Raw genomic sequence first — 13,376 nt, 5'->3', positions numbered from 1 at the left:
AGACTAATGAAAAACAAATGCCAGTGCATATTTCCTATAAAACATTTTACTTCTGATAAACATGTCAATACAATGAAAATCATCAACATATTGTACACAAAAGTCAGAATCGTAACTTGAGACAGCAACCTATGTGAGAATACACCATTTATGTTCATTCAAGATATCAAAGCAAACACCACACACACATTAACAAAAAGTCAAAATAACTCACTTTCTCCCCCAGCCCCATATGTCATGTTCACTCTATGGCCACCCTTTCATTATGGCTGAAAATACTTTTTTTTAACCTACTATGTAAACTTCTGATTTCCTTCAGTGTATCAGACAGTGAGCAGAACACATTGTGCAAATGAAATAACACAAAAGTAAGAAGAATAAGAATAGAAAACTCCCCTATTCCTACCCAGTCAACAACTCTCACACAATGAAGACATATACCAGTTAGGGTTAGATCTTATTGAGGAGTTGTATGATGGCGATGGTGGTGCTCTGTCCAAAGATGAAGGCCCCACAGATCAGAGTGATCATCCCCCATGTTGTTAGGACCACTCTGAGAGGGAATGGGGGAGGGGGAGTGAGAAAATAAAGGAGAACATGGTGTCAATGAAAAGAAGGATTTGGATGGATGAATGGTTTGAATGAGTGACCATGATTGGTTTAAACTCACCGTGTTTTGAAAGATACTTGCTCTGACTGCATGGCAAATACTAGACATAGCCCTGCACACAAGCAGATAAAGCAAACATACATTATCTCTGCTGGTTCGATTCACATACAACTGTGTGGGAGAGAGTGAAGGAGTGAAAGGGGGATAATTTTCCCACCTGGGAAGATGAAAATGAAAAATGCGCTGATTCCCCCAATGATACTGATAACCTTGCTGATGTCTGGGATGAACATGGCAATGAGCAGGGTGACGGTGATCCAGGCTATAGTCAGCCCCACGCGGCTACAGTTCTCATACGACTCGGTCACAACGTGGAAGCGCCGACGGAAACTCAGCAGTGGGTCCTGAATCACGGACCTGATTGCAGAACATTAGAGACACTGCAATGAGACTCACTGGGTCTAACAAGTTCTTTATTTCGACTTAAAATGTTCTGATTTAAATGGCCAATGAATGATATTTCTATGTAATGCCCATTATTGTTACCTTCCTAGCAGGAGGATGATGGGGAAGATGGTGATGATAGAGATACCAAAGAGCAGTCTTGCAATGATCATGAGGACATCGTCCCCTGTGTATGACATCAGAATATCTGCTGCAACATCCTTGCCAAATGTCAGGTATCCGTAAACACCTGAACCAGAAAGAGAGGGGAAACATTCAAACACCAACTTTACCTTAAAGGTTCTTCAGCTGTCCCCATAGGAGAACCCTTTGAAGAACCCTTTTAGGTTTCAGGTAGAACCCTTTATGGTTCCATGTAGAACCCTTTCCACAGAGGAAATCTTAAAGGGTTCTACCTGAAACCTAAAAGGGTTCTCCTGTGGGGACAGCCAAAGAACCACTTTGGAACTTTTTTTTCCTAAGAGTCTACAATAGTATAGTCACTGTGTTCACTACAATCACTTGGTGCTATGAGCCGGAGTATTGAAGGGATGAGTCTCACCAGTTAGGGAGTAAATGACCAGGCAGAAGAACATGGACACCACAGATATGAACACCCAATGGGACAGGCTTTTGTTCTCCATGCTGCTGTAGATGGCTATGCAGGCCTCGTGACACTGGAGCACAGAATGATACAGAACAGAACATGGCAGGCTCAGAACGCAAAGCTCAGAGAAACATGACTACATAGACCTGTGACGGGCTTGAGTCCTCTGAATCATTCTGGTGGCCAGTTAGCTCTGGCCCTTACATTGAGACTATGTATAGCATGGGGCTCCACAGCTCTTAATGCTCCCAATCATAGAACGTCAGATCCTTTGTCACAAGCTGACAATTCAACTATATACATTACACTAGCAAGGTTCCTCCAGGTTTTCTCGATCAAATTTTACTCAACATTCCTCCATCCACATTCCTTCAGGATTCCCATCCTTCCTCTTTTATTCACCAGCTCAGTAATCAATCAGCCCGGGGTGCAGGGGCTCAGGGAGCTGGGCTTTGTCTGCCTCTCTCCCCACTTCCCTTTTATTACATTTCTGACAATCCCCCTGTGTTTCCTTGGTTACTCAGAAGATTAAACAATATCTCTGAAAATGAGTAATATTTTCCAATTTTCCTCCAATCTTACCCAAGTTAAAATATTGAACAGAGAAACAGCTCTCCTCTGCCAGATAGCCTGAGGCTCTGTTGGACTGTGATGACTGACCACTCCTCAATAGACAGCTCCTCAATTGACCAGAATTTGGGGTAAATGCCAGACTTTTAACCATTGGCTTCATAAAGAAAACAAATCTAACCTCACAAGTGACCACTTTGAAAACCAAACATGTTTGAAGCCGTACTCACCTGAAAGCCAAAGCAGATGGTCGGGATAACGCTGAACATCGAAGCCCAAGAGCTTATTCTACAGAGAGACGACAAGAAAACTTCAGAGTGGCTCTTAAAAGGGCCTTTTCAACAAGACCTAATCTGACCTGAGGCAATTTCAGTCTTTTAAAGTTTCTGTCAATCACACCAACACATTACAATGTGTGGGCTGAGGGTTCGGACTCCACTCCCAGACAGTCAAAATGTAGCTCAAAATGAAAATACCTTTAACAACGGAACAAGAACTAAAAGCTCCTAATATTAAAAGGGCATCTTAGATCCTGATCTCACAGACTTCTTCACAGGTTACATTTAACTTGACAGCATTTTCAGACTATATCGATATGATTTTATGATAGGCCTATGCTGAAGGCCATCACATAGGCCTATGCTGAAGGCCATCACATAGGCCTATGCTAAAGGCCATCACATAGGCCTATGCTAAAGGCCATCACATAGGCCTATGCTAAAGGCCATCACATAGGCCTATGCTAAAGGCCATCACATAGGCCTATGCTAAAGGCCATCACATAGGCCTATGCTAAAGGCCATCACATAGGCCTATGCTAAAGGCCATCATAAAATCATATCAATATTGTTCACGTCACTCAGACTATGTAACAAGGACAGAAATGGCTCAAAGGTCAAACTAATATGAATTGGGATTACAAGCACTCACCCACTTGTGTACAAGGGGGATATATGCACATCACTGCTCTCTCTTGTGTGATATTTCACAATGATGGCCACTGTTAGGTATGTAGCCGCCAGAGTACCTAAAACACTTCAAAAAGAGGGAAAGGGTTGAGCAAAACATGAGATTGAATATGGCAGTAACAGCCACACAAATGTTGCAATGTTCTGCACCAAGTAGCCTGGGCTCAAATCTTTGCAATGCTGTAGTACACTGCCCATAAATGACTCACCCACCTGATGTACTTCTGAATACTGATCTCTTTAGGGATGGAGAGAGGGAGGATGAGGAAGACACACAGGAGGATGAGGGCGAAATGTGGGTGTGTGTACCAGTGGTATGGCATATCTGTCTCGGGCAATCCAGTGATCAACTCATAAAGGGAGATGCATACTGCAAGACAAACACATGAATTACATAAAGAAACATGTATCAGATACTGTATATGAAGTTGAAAATCTATATCATTAACCTATTTCCAATGATCATCATTACATGAGAAGTGGGGACAGGAAAATATGATGATTTCAAAGGCTCCAGAAGAAATAGTTCAGGAAGGAATGACTTTATTATGAAAACGGTAACATAACCCAGTAAGAGTTAGTTAGGGAGTCATGCAGTCGGGGAGAAGCATGAAGATACTCACGTTTCTCCAGCTGGTCCGACACTATGACCAGGAAGGCCACAGAGATCATGAAGAGGTTGAAGACGAACACGACCTCACAGAGCTGCCCGATGGCAGGCCCACACACATCCTTCACCACGGCCTGGTACGTGTTCTGACCACTGATGGAGGAGGAGTAGCCCAGGATTACCAGGCCACTGATGAGGAACACCAGGGACACCTGGGGCGGAGGAGAGATGAAGATACAATCAAGAGGTTGCTGAGTAGGAGAAGAGAGATGAGATTGAGAAAATAATAAGAGAGTAGGTCTATAACAGATTGGTCTAGCTGACACCAAACTCGAAGTCTTCGTGATTCATGTCAGCCAGGCTAATAAAGGATAACATGGATGAGGGGAAGGGATAACCAGAGGGAATTTCATAGAAAGCTGAATTTAGTGTGTACAACTGCTGAGAATGATGTGCTTGACTGCGGTGCTTTATATTGATTATATACAAAATGAAAAAAATTGAAATTGTCAACATTGATGCTATTATTTGATTAAGAATATGTAGGCTACCCAAAATTAATCAATTACGCAAGCTATCCGGCTCTTGGCATGTTAACACCTCCTCGAGGACACTACGGTGGCAGGCCTGATCCCCGACAATGATGAGACAGCCTATAGGGAGGAGGGCAGGGAACTGGCAGTGTGGTGCCAGGACAACAACCTCAACATCAGCAAGACAAAGGAGCTGATCGTGGACCACAGGAAACGAAGGGCCGAGCACGCCCTTAATTCACATTGACGAGGAAGGCCCTAAAAATTGTCAAAGACTCCAGCTACCCAAGTTGTAGACTACTCTCTCTGCTTCTGCACGGCAAGTGGTACCAATGCACCAAGTCTGGAACCAACAGGACCCTGAACAGCTTCTACCCCCAAGCCAAAAGATTGCTAAAAAAGTTAGTTAAATAGTTAAGCAAAAGCCTCCCGAGTGGTCTAAGGCACTGCTTCGTAGTGCTAGCTTTGCCACCAGAGAATCTGGCGACGAGCCCAGGCTCTGTCGCAGCCGGCCGCAACTGGGAGGCCCATGGGGCGATGCATAATTGGCCATCGTCCGGGTTAGGGAGGGTTTGGCCGGTAGGGATATCCTTGTCTCATCGTGCACTAGCGACTCCTGTGGCGGGCCGGGCGCAGTGCGCGCTGACCAGGTCGCTAGGTGTACGGTGTTTCCTCTGACACATTGGTGCGGCTGGCTTCCGGGTTGGATGCGCCGCTGTGTTAAGAAGCAGTGCGGCTTGGTTGGGGTGTGTTTCGGAGGACGCATGGCTCTCTACCTTAGTCTCTCCCGAGCCCGTACGGGAGTTGTAGCGATGAGACAAGACAGTAACTACTAACAATTGGATACCTCGAAATTGGGTAGAAAAAGGGGTTAAAAAATAAATAATAATAGTTAAGCAAATAGCTCTCCGGACTGCGTTGACCCTTTTTTCACTAACTTTTTTGACTCATCACATACACTGCTGCTACGGTTAACTATCGATCTGTCAATGTATTCCTAGTTATATGTACATATCTTCCTCAATTATCTTGTACTTGCACATCGACTAGGTTGTGGTCCCCAATATTCCCTCTAAGCTATGCATGTGTCTGGGAGCGTAGCCCGTGCAGAGAATCACAAGACTGAACTTCACTCAACTTTCTAGAGTTTTCCCCGTTAGTTAACACTATCAACGTTTCCCTTTACTGTTGAAATTGTGATCAAATCAATGCAATATTAGCCACTTTCAATGCAACATACTGAAACAAAACAAACTATGCAAGACTTAGTATGCAAAACTATGCAAGAGATTTTGTTGTAGGCAGAGCCCATCGGAATAGGATTATTTTGCATTGACAGGCATGACTCAGGCCCATACTCTACACAAGACTGGTGCGGCATAACCTGCAGTAGGCCTATATGCAAATAGACCATTGCCATATATGGATATGTACCATTCACTTTGAACTGGACTGTTTTACAGCATGAGCGGTCGCGATTATTATGCACCTGTTTTGAGATCAAAGCGAGAGCTGCATGTAGCCACGTGTGCACATTTGTTCATATTCTTTGCTAGTTAGTGAGCCATTAGCCCAATTATAGCTTATGTATAATCAGCAATGAGGGAGTGATTTCTTCCTACAAGAGCACAAACCTGTACATGTCTATACATCCTTAAAAAGCAGTGTTGTATTTTAAAACATGCTTGAATAAGCTAAGTAGCCAATAGGCAGAGGGTAGCATATTTTGTCTGATTCTCTGTAATAATGGTATGGGAATAATAATAAATGGTATCTTGTAAAGTGGTTTCTTGCATCAAACAACACAACAAAATGTTCAGTCACCTTCTTATCTGAAGGACAAGTTGATAAACAGGATAATGTCAAGCCCAGCATGTTTTTTTTTCAAAAGTCTTGTGGAATGTAGGCCTACATTGAACACCACATATTGGCTGCTACTGTAGGCTGAATGATATAACCTATTTCCATGTTAAAATGTTGTGATGCATTTTCTCCACCGTTTTTTATGGTAGGCCTACATTATAAATCAAATACTCACAGTAGCCTAATTGGACACTGTTAAAACAGTAAATTAATGGGGGTATATCCACAGTATTCACAGTAAACGTGTGCTGGAAGTTGCACCTAATCTTCAAAACCTGAAGTTTGCTCAATGCCCCCAAAAAACAAGGGAACATTGCTGGTACCCCTTGCATATAGCCACGTTATCATTACTCCTTGTTATCAGGTGTTTTACTTTTCTATGGTTTCTATATTTTATTTCTCTCTGCATTGTTGGGAAAGCTAAGAAGTAGACTAGGCATTTCACTGTTCGTCCACACCATTTGTTCAAAGCACGTGACGAATACAACTTGACTTGATTTGATTCCCAAAACGAATCACCAACCAATTCTAGATGGTTCGTTCTACACAGTAAATGACAAGACTAAATCAATAGGTTTGGAGTAGGTCTATATATATATCGTTTAAATTACGTGTTAAATTAGGAGGTGGTTAAAATGACGTTTAATAACAGGAATGCATCAAATAATGTAAATTGTGTTACTGGGGTCAGTAAAGTTACTTACCATCTCCACTGCGACCGCGGAGCGAATTCCACCGGCTTTCTCGAAAGCCCATGGGAAGTTGAGAAGTCCCGCACCAAGCGCAGATTTGAGCATGATGAAAATTGCTCCCAAAGATCCGAGTCTTGGGCCATCTGTATCGAGTGTGGGCTTGGCCAGCAAGCTGATGCTTTCCCTCGCCAACTCTTCCATGCTTTGTCAGACTTGCTCCAAACTCCCGAAAAACCTCTGCGACTCGTGCCAGGCGATGTGTTCACAGGAATCTGCTCAATAAATAAAGGTGAACTAAAAAGGAGGCTGGGGCAAGGATTGGGTTGGGAAGGTCCGTGTACTTTTCTTGTTTTGATATCCTAGTCAAAAAGTAGAGTGGAAAACAGAAAACGGCTAGTTTTTAGTTTCTGAAGTTGAGAAACGAAAATTGTAACTCAACTTGTTCTCTAATTTCTCTCACTGATTGTTTCAAAGTTGGACATGGAATAACTTAAAACAAATAACATTTGACATTTGGGGATTTTAGTTTTTCATTTTGTCCATACCTGGAAGTACACTCCCCCTCAGAATATTCATGAGCCTTATGGGGTGTGGTTAGAGCCAAGGTTGGTAGCACAAAGAAAGTCTTAGCCTGTGTGTGCCAGGAAGATAAAAAATCATATTAGCTAAGATGCAGAACTTATTATGAAGTTAGCATGCCAATAGAACAAACTCAACAAATTTCAGCTGACTAGACATGGAAACCATGCGTTTGATTACAATTCCAAATAGTCGGTTCCAGCCATTACTATAAGCCAATCCTTCCCAGTTAAGGTTCCTCAAACTCCTGTGCTGAAACCCCCATTGAATGAAAACTCCATGAGAAAATCTGTTGGCCAGCAAGTGGGAGGGTTTTCAGCAGTTGAATTAAATGTATTCAGTGCATGCAAGGGAGCCACGCAAAAGATAAGTCTGAATACCAACTATTGAGAAGTGTGTAGGAAAGGCATACATTTCCTAATTAGGAATTAGCCCATAAGTGAATACAGACTTAGATCTTCCTTGAATGTGTGTAAGTAGGTGGGGTCGGGGAGGGGAGTGTACTGCAGGTGTGTGTGGTGGCCTGGCTGGTCATTTGTTAGTGGGCTGTAGCCTCAGGCCTTTGCCTCTTAATTCTCTGACCCCTCACCTCCAGGGCTGGTCATTAAAAAAAAGCTAGCTAGCTCATGGATGCAAACAATGTTCTTCCCCAGAAACATAGCAAAACGACATCTGTTTCAGTAGATATAGTTAGCTAGCTATATAGCGAGGTGTCATCATCTAAAATCACCCTCATTTGGTCAGACCCATCTATGTGAAGCTAGCCACAATAAGGATTAGCCACAATAGTGGACTTTGCGGTTAGCCTTCAAAATAAAAGTATGTAATTGACAGTGAGGAAAATGAATACAAATAGTAGAATTATGCCATAATTGAATAGATTACGCTAAACAAGGTTGGAATGTTATATAAAATCAACAAAGGACAATTTGTTAATTTGACAAATTTGAAAACACACTGGATGTACACTGCTCAAAAAGATAAAGGGAACACTTAAACAACACAATGTAACTCCAAGTCAATCACACTTCTGTGAAATCAAACTGTCCACTTAAGAAGCAGCACTGATTGACAATAAATTTCACATGCTGTTGTGCAAATGGAATAGACAACAGGTGGAAATGATAGGCAATTAGCAAGACACCACCAATAAAGGAGTGGTTCTGCAGGTGGTGACCACAGACCACTTCTCAGTTCCTATGCTTCCTGGCTGATGTTTTGGTCACTTTTGAATGCTGGCGGTGCTTTCACTCTAGTGGTAGCATGAGACGGAGTCTACAACCCACACAAGTGGCTCAGGTAGTGCAGCTCATCCAGGATGACACATGGCGAGCTGTGGCGAGAAGGTTTGCTGTGTCTGTCAGCATAGTGTCCAGAGCATGGAGGCGCTACCAGGAGACAGGCCAGTACATCAGGAGACGTGGAGGAGGCAGTAGGAGGGCAACAACCCAGCAGCAGGACCGCTACCTCCGCCGTTGTGCAAGGAGGAGCAGGAGGAGCACTGCTAGAGCCCTGCAAAATGACCTCCAGCAGGCCACAAATGTGCATGTGTCTGCTCAAACAGTCAGAAACAGACTCCATGAGGGTGGTATGAGGGCCCGACGTCCACAGGTGGGGGTTGTGCTTACAGCCCAACACCGTGCAGGATGTTTGGCATTTGCCAGAGAACACCAAGATTGGCAAATTTGCCACTGGCGCCCTGTGCTCTTCACAGATGAAAGCAGGTTCACACTGAACACATGTGACAGACGTGACAGAGTCTGGAGACGCCGTGGAGAACATTCTGCTGCCTGCAACACCCTCCAGCATGACTGGTTTGGCGGTGGGGTGGCATTTCTTTGGGGGGCCGCACAGCCCTCCATGTGCTCGTTGGGTAGCCTGACTGCAATTAGGTACCGAGATGAGATCCTCAGACCCCTTGTGAGACCATATGCTGGTGCGGTTGGCCCTGGGTTCCTCCTATTGCAAGACAATGCTAGACCTAATGTGGCTGGAGTGTGTCAGCAGTTCCTGCAAGAGGAAGGCATTGATGCTATGGACTGGCCCGCCCGTTCCCCAGACCGGAATCCAATTGAGCACATCTGGGACATCATGTCTCGCTCCATCCACCAACGCCACGTTGCACCACAGACTGTCCAGGAGTTGGCGGATGCTTTAGTCCAGGTCTGGGAGGATATACATCAGGAGACCATCCGCCACCTCATCAGGAGCATGCCCAGGCATTGTAGGGAGGTCATACAGGCACATGGAGGCCACACACACTACTGAGCCTCATTTTGACTTGTTTTAAGAACATTACATCAAAGTTGGATCAGCCTGTAGTGTGGTTTTCCACTTTAATCTTGAGTGTGACTCCAAATCCAGACCTCCATGGGTTGATAAATTTGATTTCCATTGATCATTTTTGTGTGATTTTGTTGTCAGCACATTCAACTATGTAAATAATAAAGTATTTAATAAGAATATTTCATTCATTCAGATCTAGGATATGTTATTTTAGTGTTCCCTTTATTTTTTTGAGCAGTGTATTATACTTTAGAATTGCATTGGTGGCATACTCATTTCCCTGTACAGCCTTACCTGTGGATTGTGGATCCATGACATGGGGTATCAGTCTACTCAGCGACACCCAGAAAACATTAGCATCATAGCTCTTATTGCGGGACTCTGAAACAACTGTGAAATGGGACGCATTTATTGTCAACCTATGTGTGTTGAACACTATTCCTGAGGAAAAACAATACTGCTTAGATGTTTTGTAGTCTGATAATTCTGAGGAGGACGTTGGGAAAAAATATTGGGTATTGAGTGGACTGATACCCCCATTTCATTGATCCCCAATCCTTAGGTAAAGCTGTACAGTGCAATAAGAATGTCAATACACATAATTGGCTGACTGGGGAGGGGATTTCACACAGTCAAAGTCCCGTGATAAGAGCTACAACACTAATATTTGCATAAACACTTCACAGTGTGTTCTGTGGGTGTCACTGAGTAGACTGATTCCCCATTTCATTGCTTCACATTCTAACCTTGTTTAACATGATCTAGTCTAAATATGGCACGATTCCACCAATTGTAACCTTCTGCATCACTTTCAAAAGATACCTTTATTTTGAAGGCAAACTGCAAATTCCACTATTGTGCCCAATCCTTATTATTGCTAGCTTCACAACACATTACCTGTTCCGGTCGAGCGTCACTAGACTAAGATTAGATTAAGTTAGCTATGGGCAACAGGGTTAAGAAGCTGGCTTTCTATTTATTTTCATGAACTGAAGTTCAATTTCAATAGGCAAACAACAAGTGGCTACCAAGCTAATACTTACTCACAAGGATTCCTAAATCATTGCTAAGATTAATGAAAATGACTGCAGTTTCTCCTGGTCATTGTTTTCAGGCTGGTGGGATTGGTGCTAGCTAGGTCCCAAGCTAAAGCTAGCTACCCCAGAAGTTGCGATCATCCAAATAATGCTTTATTACCAATGCAGTATTGTAAACACATTGTTTGTGGCCGGTGTTTGCTTGTTTGCATTCATTTTATTTTTTTGTGCAGCTTTGACAGTGCTACTGAGAGTAGTGGTGGCGTTTGGCTTGCACATGCAAATTCAGAACACACAACATTCTGTAATAGAAAGAACTGTGTTGTTTGACATCTTTTTTGACATGCAAAAACCCAAATGGCATTCCATAGTATTTCGTGAAGCTAATAGCAGTGACGCTATTACTGTGTAACTCCAGTAGGGCTACATCTGAAAAATAGTGCACTTGGTAGTGTGCACCGGTGCTTGACCAGTCGCGAATGCCAACATCATCACAACAGAGAACGGTTGATTGTCAAGAGCAATGAATTCCATTATTTTGGCGTTAATGGACTTCGCCTTTGAGTTGAACATTTCTTACTCTTTCAAATGACTGCTCGACTTGTTGACTGCTCAATCCACACAGCAGACATTGTGGGCAATATTTTGCGTGGCGTCATTACGTTACGTAGGTATGCACGTCAGCTTTGACAACGGTTTTGCACATCGGCATTAAACTAGACATCAGGCTAATGTTGGCATTTTTAGCTAATATCGGCCTATTCCGATATGTTCACCGATAGATTGTGCATCCCTATTTGCAATGTTTTTAAAATTGTATAAACTGCCTTATTTTTCCTGGACCCCAGGAAGAGTAGCTGGGGTCCATCAACATAAATACAAATTATATCTCATTTAGTCTTAGCTTGTAATTTATAAAATTATTTGATTTTGGATCACAGGTAAAATGCAGCAATTACATTCAACTGTATTACTTATCAAGAGAAGGAGGGGAGGTAGAGGGATAGGTTTCTTCAACCAAAACCATCGACACCCATCTATCCACTCTCTTCCCCCACAACCACATCCCCCATACAAGTGCCATCTGTCAACTTTCAGTAAAAACCACACATGAAGCAAATTTAAACATTGAATTAAACCGATTTAATCAAAGGGCAGTTGAACAAGAGTGAGCACAGTTTATGATGAGGAGGATTAAGTAGTTGATTTGGCAACCTGACAGCATGGCATTGGTGCCAACAGTAAAACAACTTGCCCCAATGTATCCTGGAGAGAAAGCAAGGGCAGTAGAGGAATCATTTGAATTCTGTGAGATGGATGCAATATTTAAACACACAGGTAACAAGTAATTAGTCTGATGTGGACAACCAATTTGAAAGTGTCTAGGGGTGTTCTCTCGGTAATACCACACAATATGCGAGAAATTGAGAAACATCTTGAGAGCATCATGCCTAACAGGAAGTGTAAATAAGGGACTTTCCTTGAAGGATGGGGAAAGAGAAAAGGGTCTCAGCTGAAGTCCAAGAATTCTGATATGTTCTGTCCAATTGTATGAATGAACTGTGTGTGTGTTTGATCGAGAGATACTCTGGCCAGTTTATTCCGTTCACGAAAATGGTTTGCCGCTACGGATAGCGAGTCACGTGGACGCGGCTTGCTATATAAAGCAGGCTAACTGTCATCGAGGCATTCAGTTACTGTTCAACTGAACGTTAGAATGGGCAAAACGAGTGACCTGAGCGACTTTGAGTGTGGTATGATCAGCGGTTCCAGTTTCTCAGAAACATCCGGCCTCTTCACGCACCACAGTGTCTAGGGTTTACTGAGAATGGTGCGACAAACATCCAGTCAGCGGCAGTCCTGTGGGTGAAAACTGCTTGTTGATGAGAGAGGTCTAAGGAGAATGGCCAGAACCGTGCAAGCTAACAGGCAGGTCACAAATGGGCAAATAACGGTTCAGTACAACAGTGGTGTGCAGAATGACATCTCGGATCGCACAACTCATCGGCCCTTGTCACGGATGGGCTATTTCAGCAGACAACCACACCGGGTCCACTCTCAGCTGGTTGGTGTGTTTATGGACATATTCAATCACTCCCTATCCCAGTCTGCTATCCCCACATGCTTCAAGATGGCCAACATTGTTCCTGTACCCAAGAAGGCAAAGATAACTGAACAAAATGGCCCCATAGCACTCACTTCTGTCATGATGAAGTGCTTTGACAGACTCGTCAAAGATCATATCACCTTACCTGCCACCCTAGACCTACTTCAGTTTGCATACAGGTCCACAGATGATGCAATCGCCATCACACTGCCCTATCCCATCTGGACAAGAGGAATACCTATGTAAGAATGCTGTTCATTGACTACAGCTCAGCATTAAACACCATAATACCCTCCAAGCTCATCATTAAGCTTGAGGCCCTGGGTCTCAACCCCACCCTGTGCAATTGGGTCTTGAACTTTGACAGGCCGCCCCCAGGTGGTGAAGGTAAGAAACAACATCTCCACTTCGCTGATCCTCAACACTGGGGCCCCACAAGGGTGCGTGCTCAGCCCCCTCATGTACTCCCT

General features: G+C 43.5%; 1 protein-coding gene across 2 annotated transcripts; it reads right to left on the bottom strand.

The window, feature by feature from the left end:
- Window positions 1-28: 28 nt before the first annotated feature.
- slc38a8a (solute carrier family 38 member 8a) lies at window positions 29-7,572 on the bottom strand. 2 transcript variants are annotated; one of them, XM_021570519.2, is made up of 11 exons: window positions 7,443-7,572; window positions 6,910-7,256; window positions 3,823-4,021; window positions 3,413-3,569; window positions 3,162-3,266; window positions 2,462-2,519; window positions 1,617-1,731; window positions 1,157-1,304; window positions 828-1,027; window positions 671-722; window positions 29-553 (listed from the first exon to the last, which is right to left on the bottom strand). In XM_021570519.2, the coding sequence occupies exons 2-11, from the start codon at window positions 7,096-7,098 to the stop codon at window positions 451-453; spliced, it is 1,326 nt and encodes a 441-aa protein (XP_021426194.1). In that variant the 5' UTR covers window positions 7,099-7,256; window positions 7,443-7,572; the 3' UTR covers window positions 29-450. The 2 variants fall into 2 exon arrangements, with proteins under 2 accessions (XP_021426194.1, XP_021426193.1); XM_021570518.2 differs by lacking the exon at window positions 7,443-7,572 and having other exon boundaries at window positions 6,910-7,409.
- Window positions 7,573-13,376: the final 5,804 nt, after the last annotated feature.

Source organism: Oncorhynchus mykiss, chromosome 2 (genome assembly GCF_013265735.2).
Source record: "Oncorhynchus mykiss isolate Arlee chromosome 2, USDA_OmykA_1.1, whole genome shotgun sequence".
NCBI classification, from domain to species: Eukaryota; Metazoa; Chordata; class Actinopteri; order Salmoniformes; family Salmonidae; genus Oncorhynchus; species Oncorhynchus mykiss.
The sequence above is the reverse complement of the archived record's forward strand: the minus strand, read 5'-3'. Positions and strand labels throughout refer to the sequence as shown.

Excerpts from the sequence above, each read along its gene's own strand:
- slc38a8a (XM_021570519.2), bottom strand. The coding sequence starts at position 7,098 with ATGGAAGAGTTGGCGAGGGAAAGCATCAGCTTGCTGGCCAAGCCCACA. Across the intron at positions 2,520-3,161 it reads TCCCCCTTGTACACAAGTGG|AATAAGCTCTTGGGCTTCGA; the intron begins GTGAGTGCTTGT and ends GTCTCTCTGTAG. Across the intron at positions 1,305-1,616 it reads GGTCATTTACTCCCTAACTG|GTGTTTACGGATACCTGACA; the intron begins GTGAGACTCATC and ends TTTCTGGTTCAG.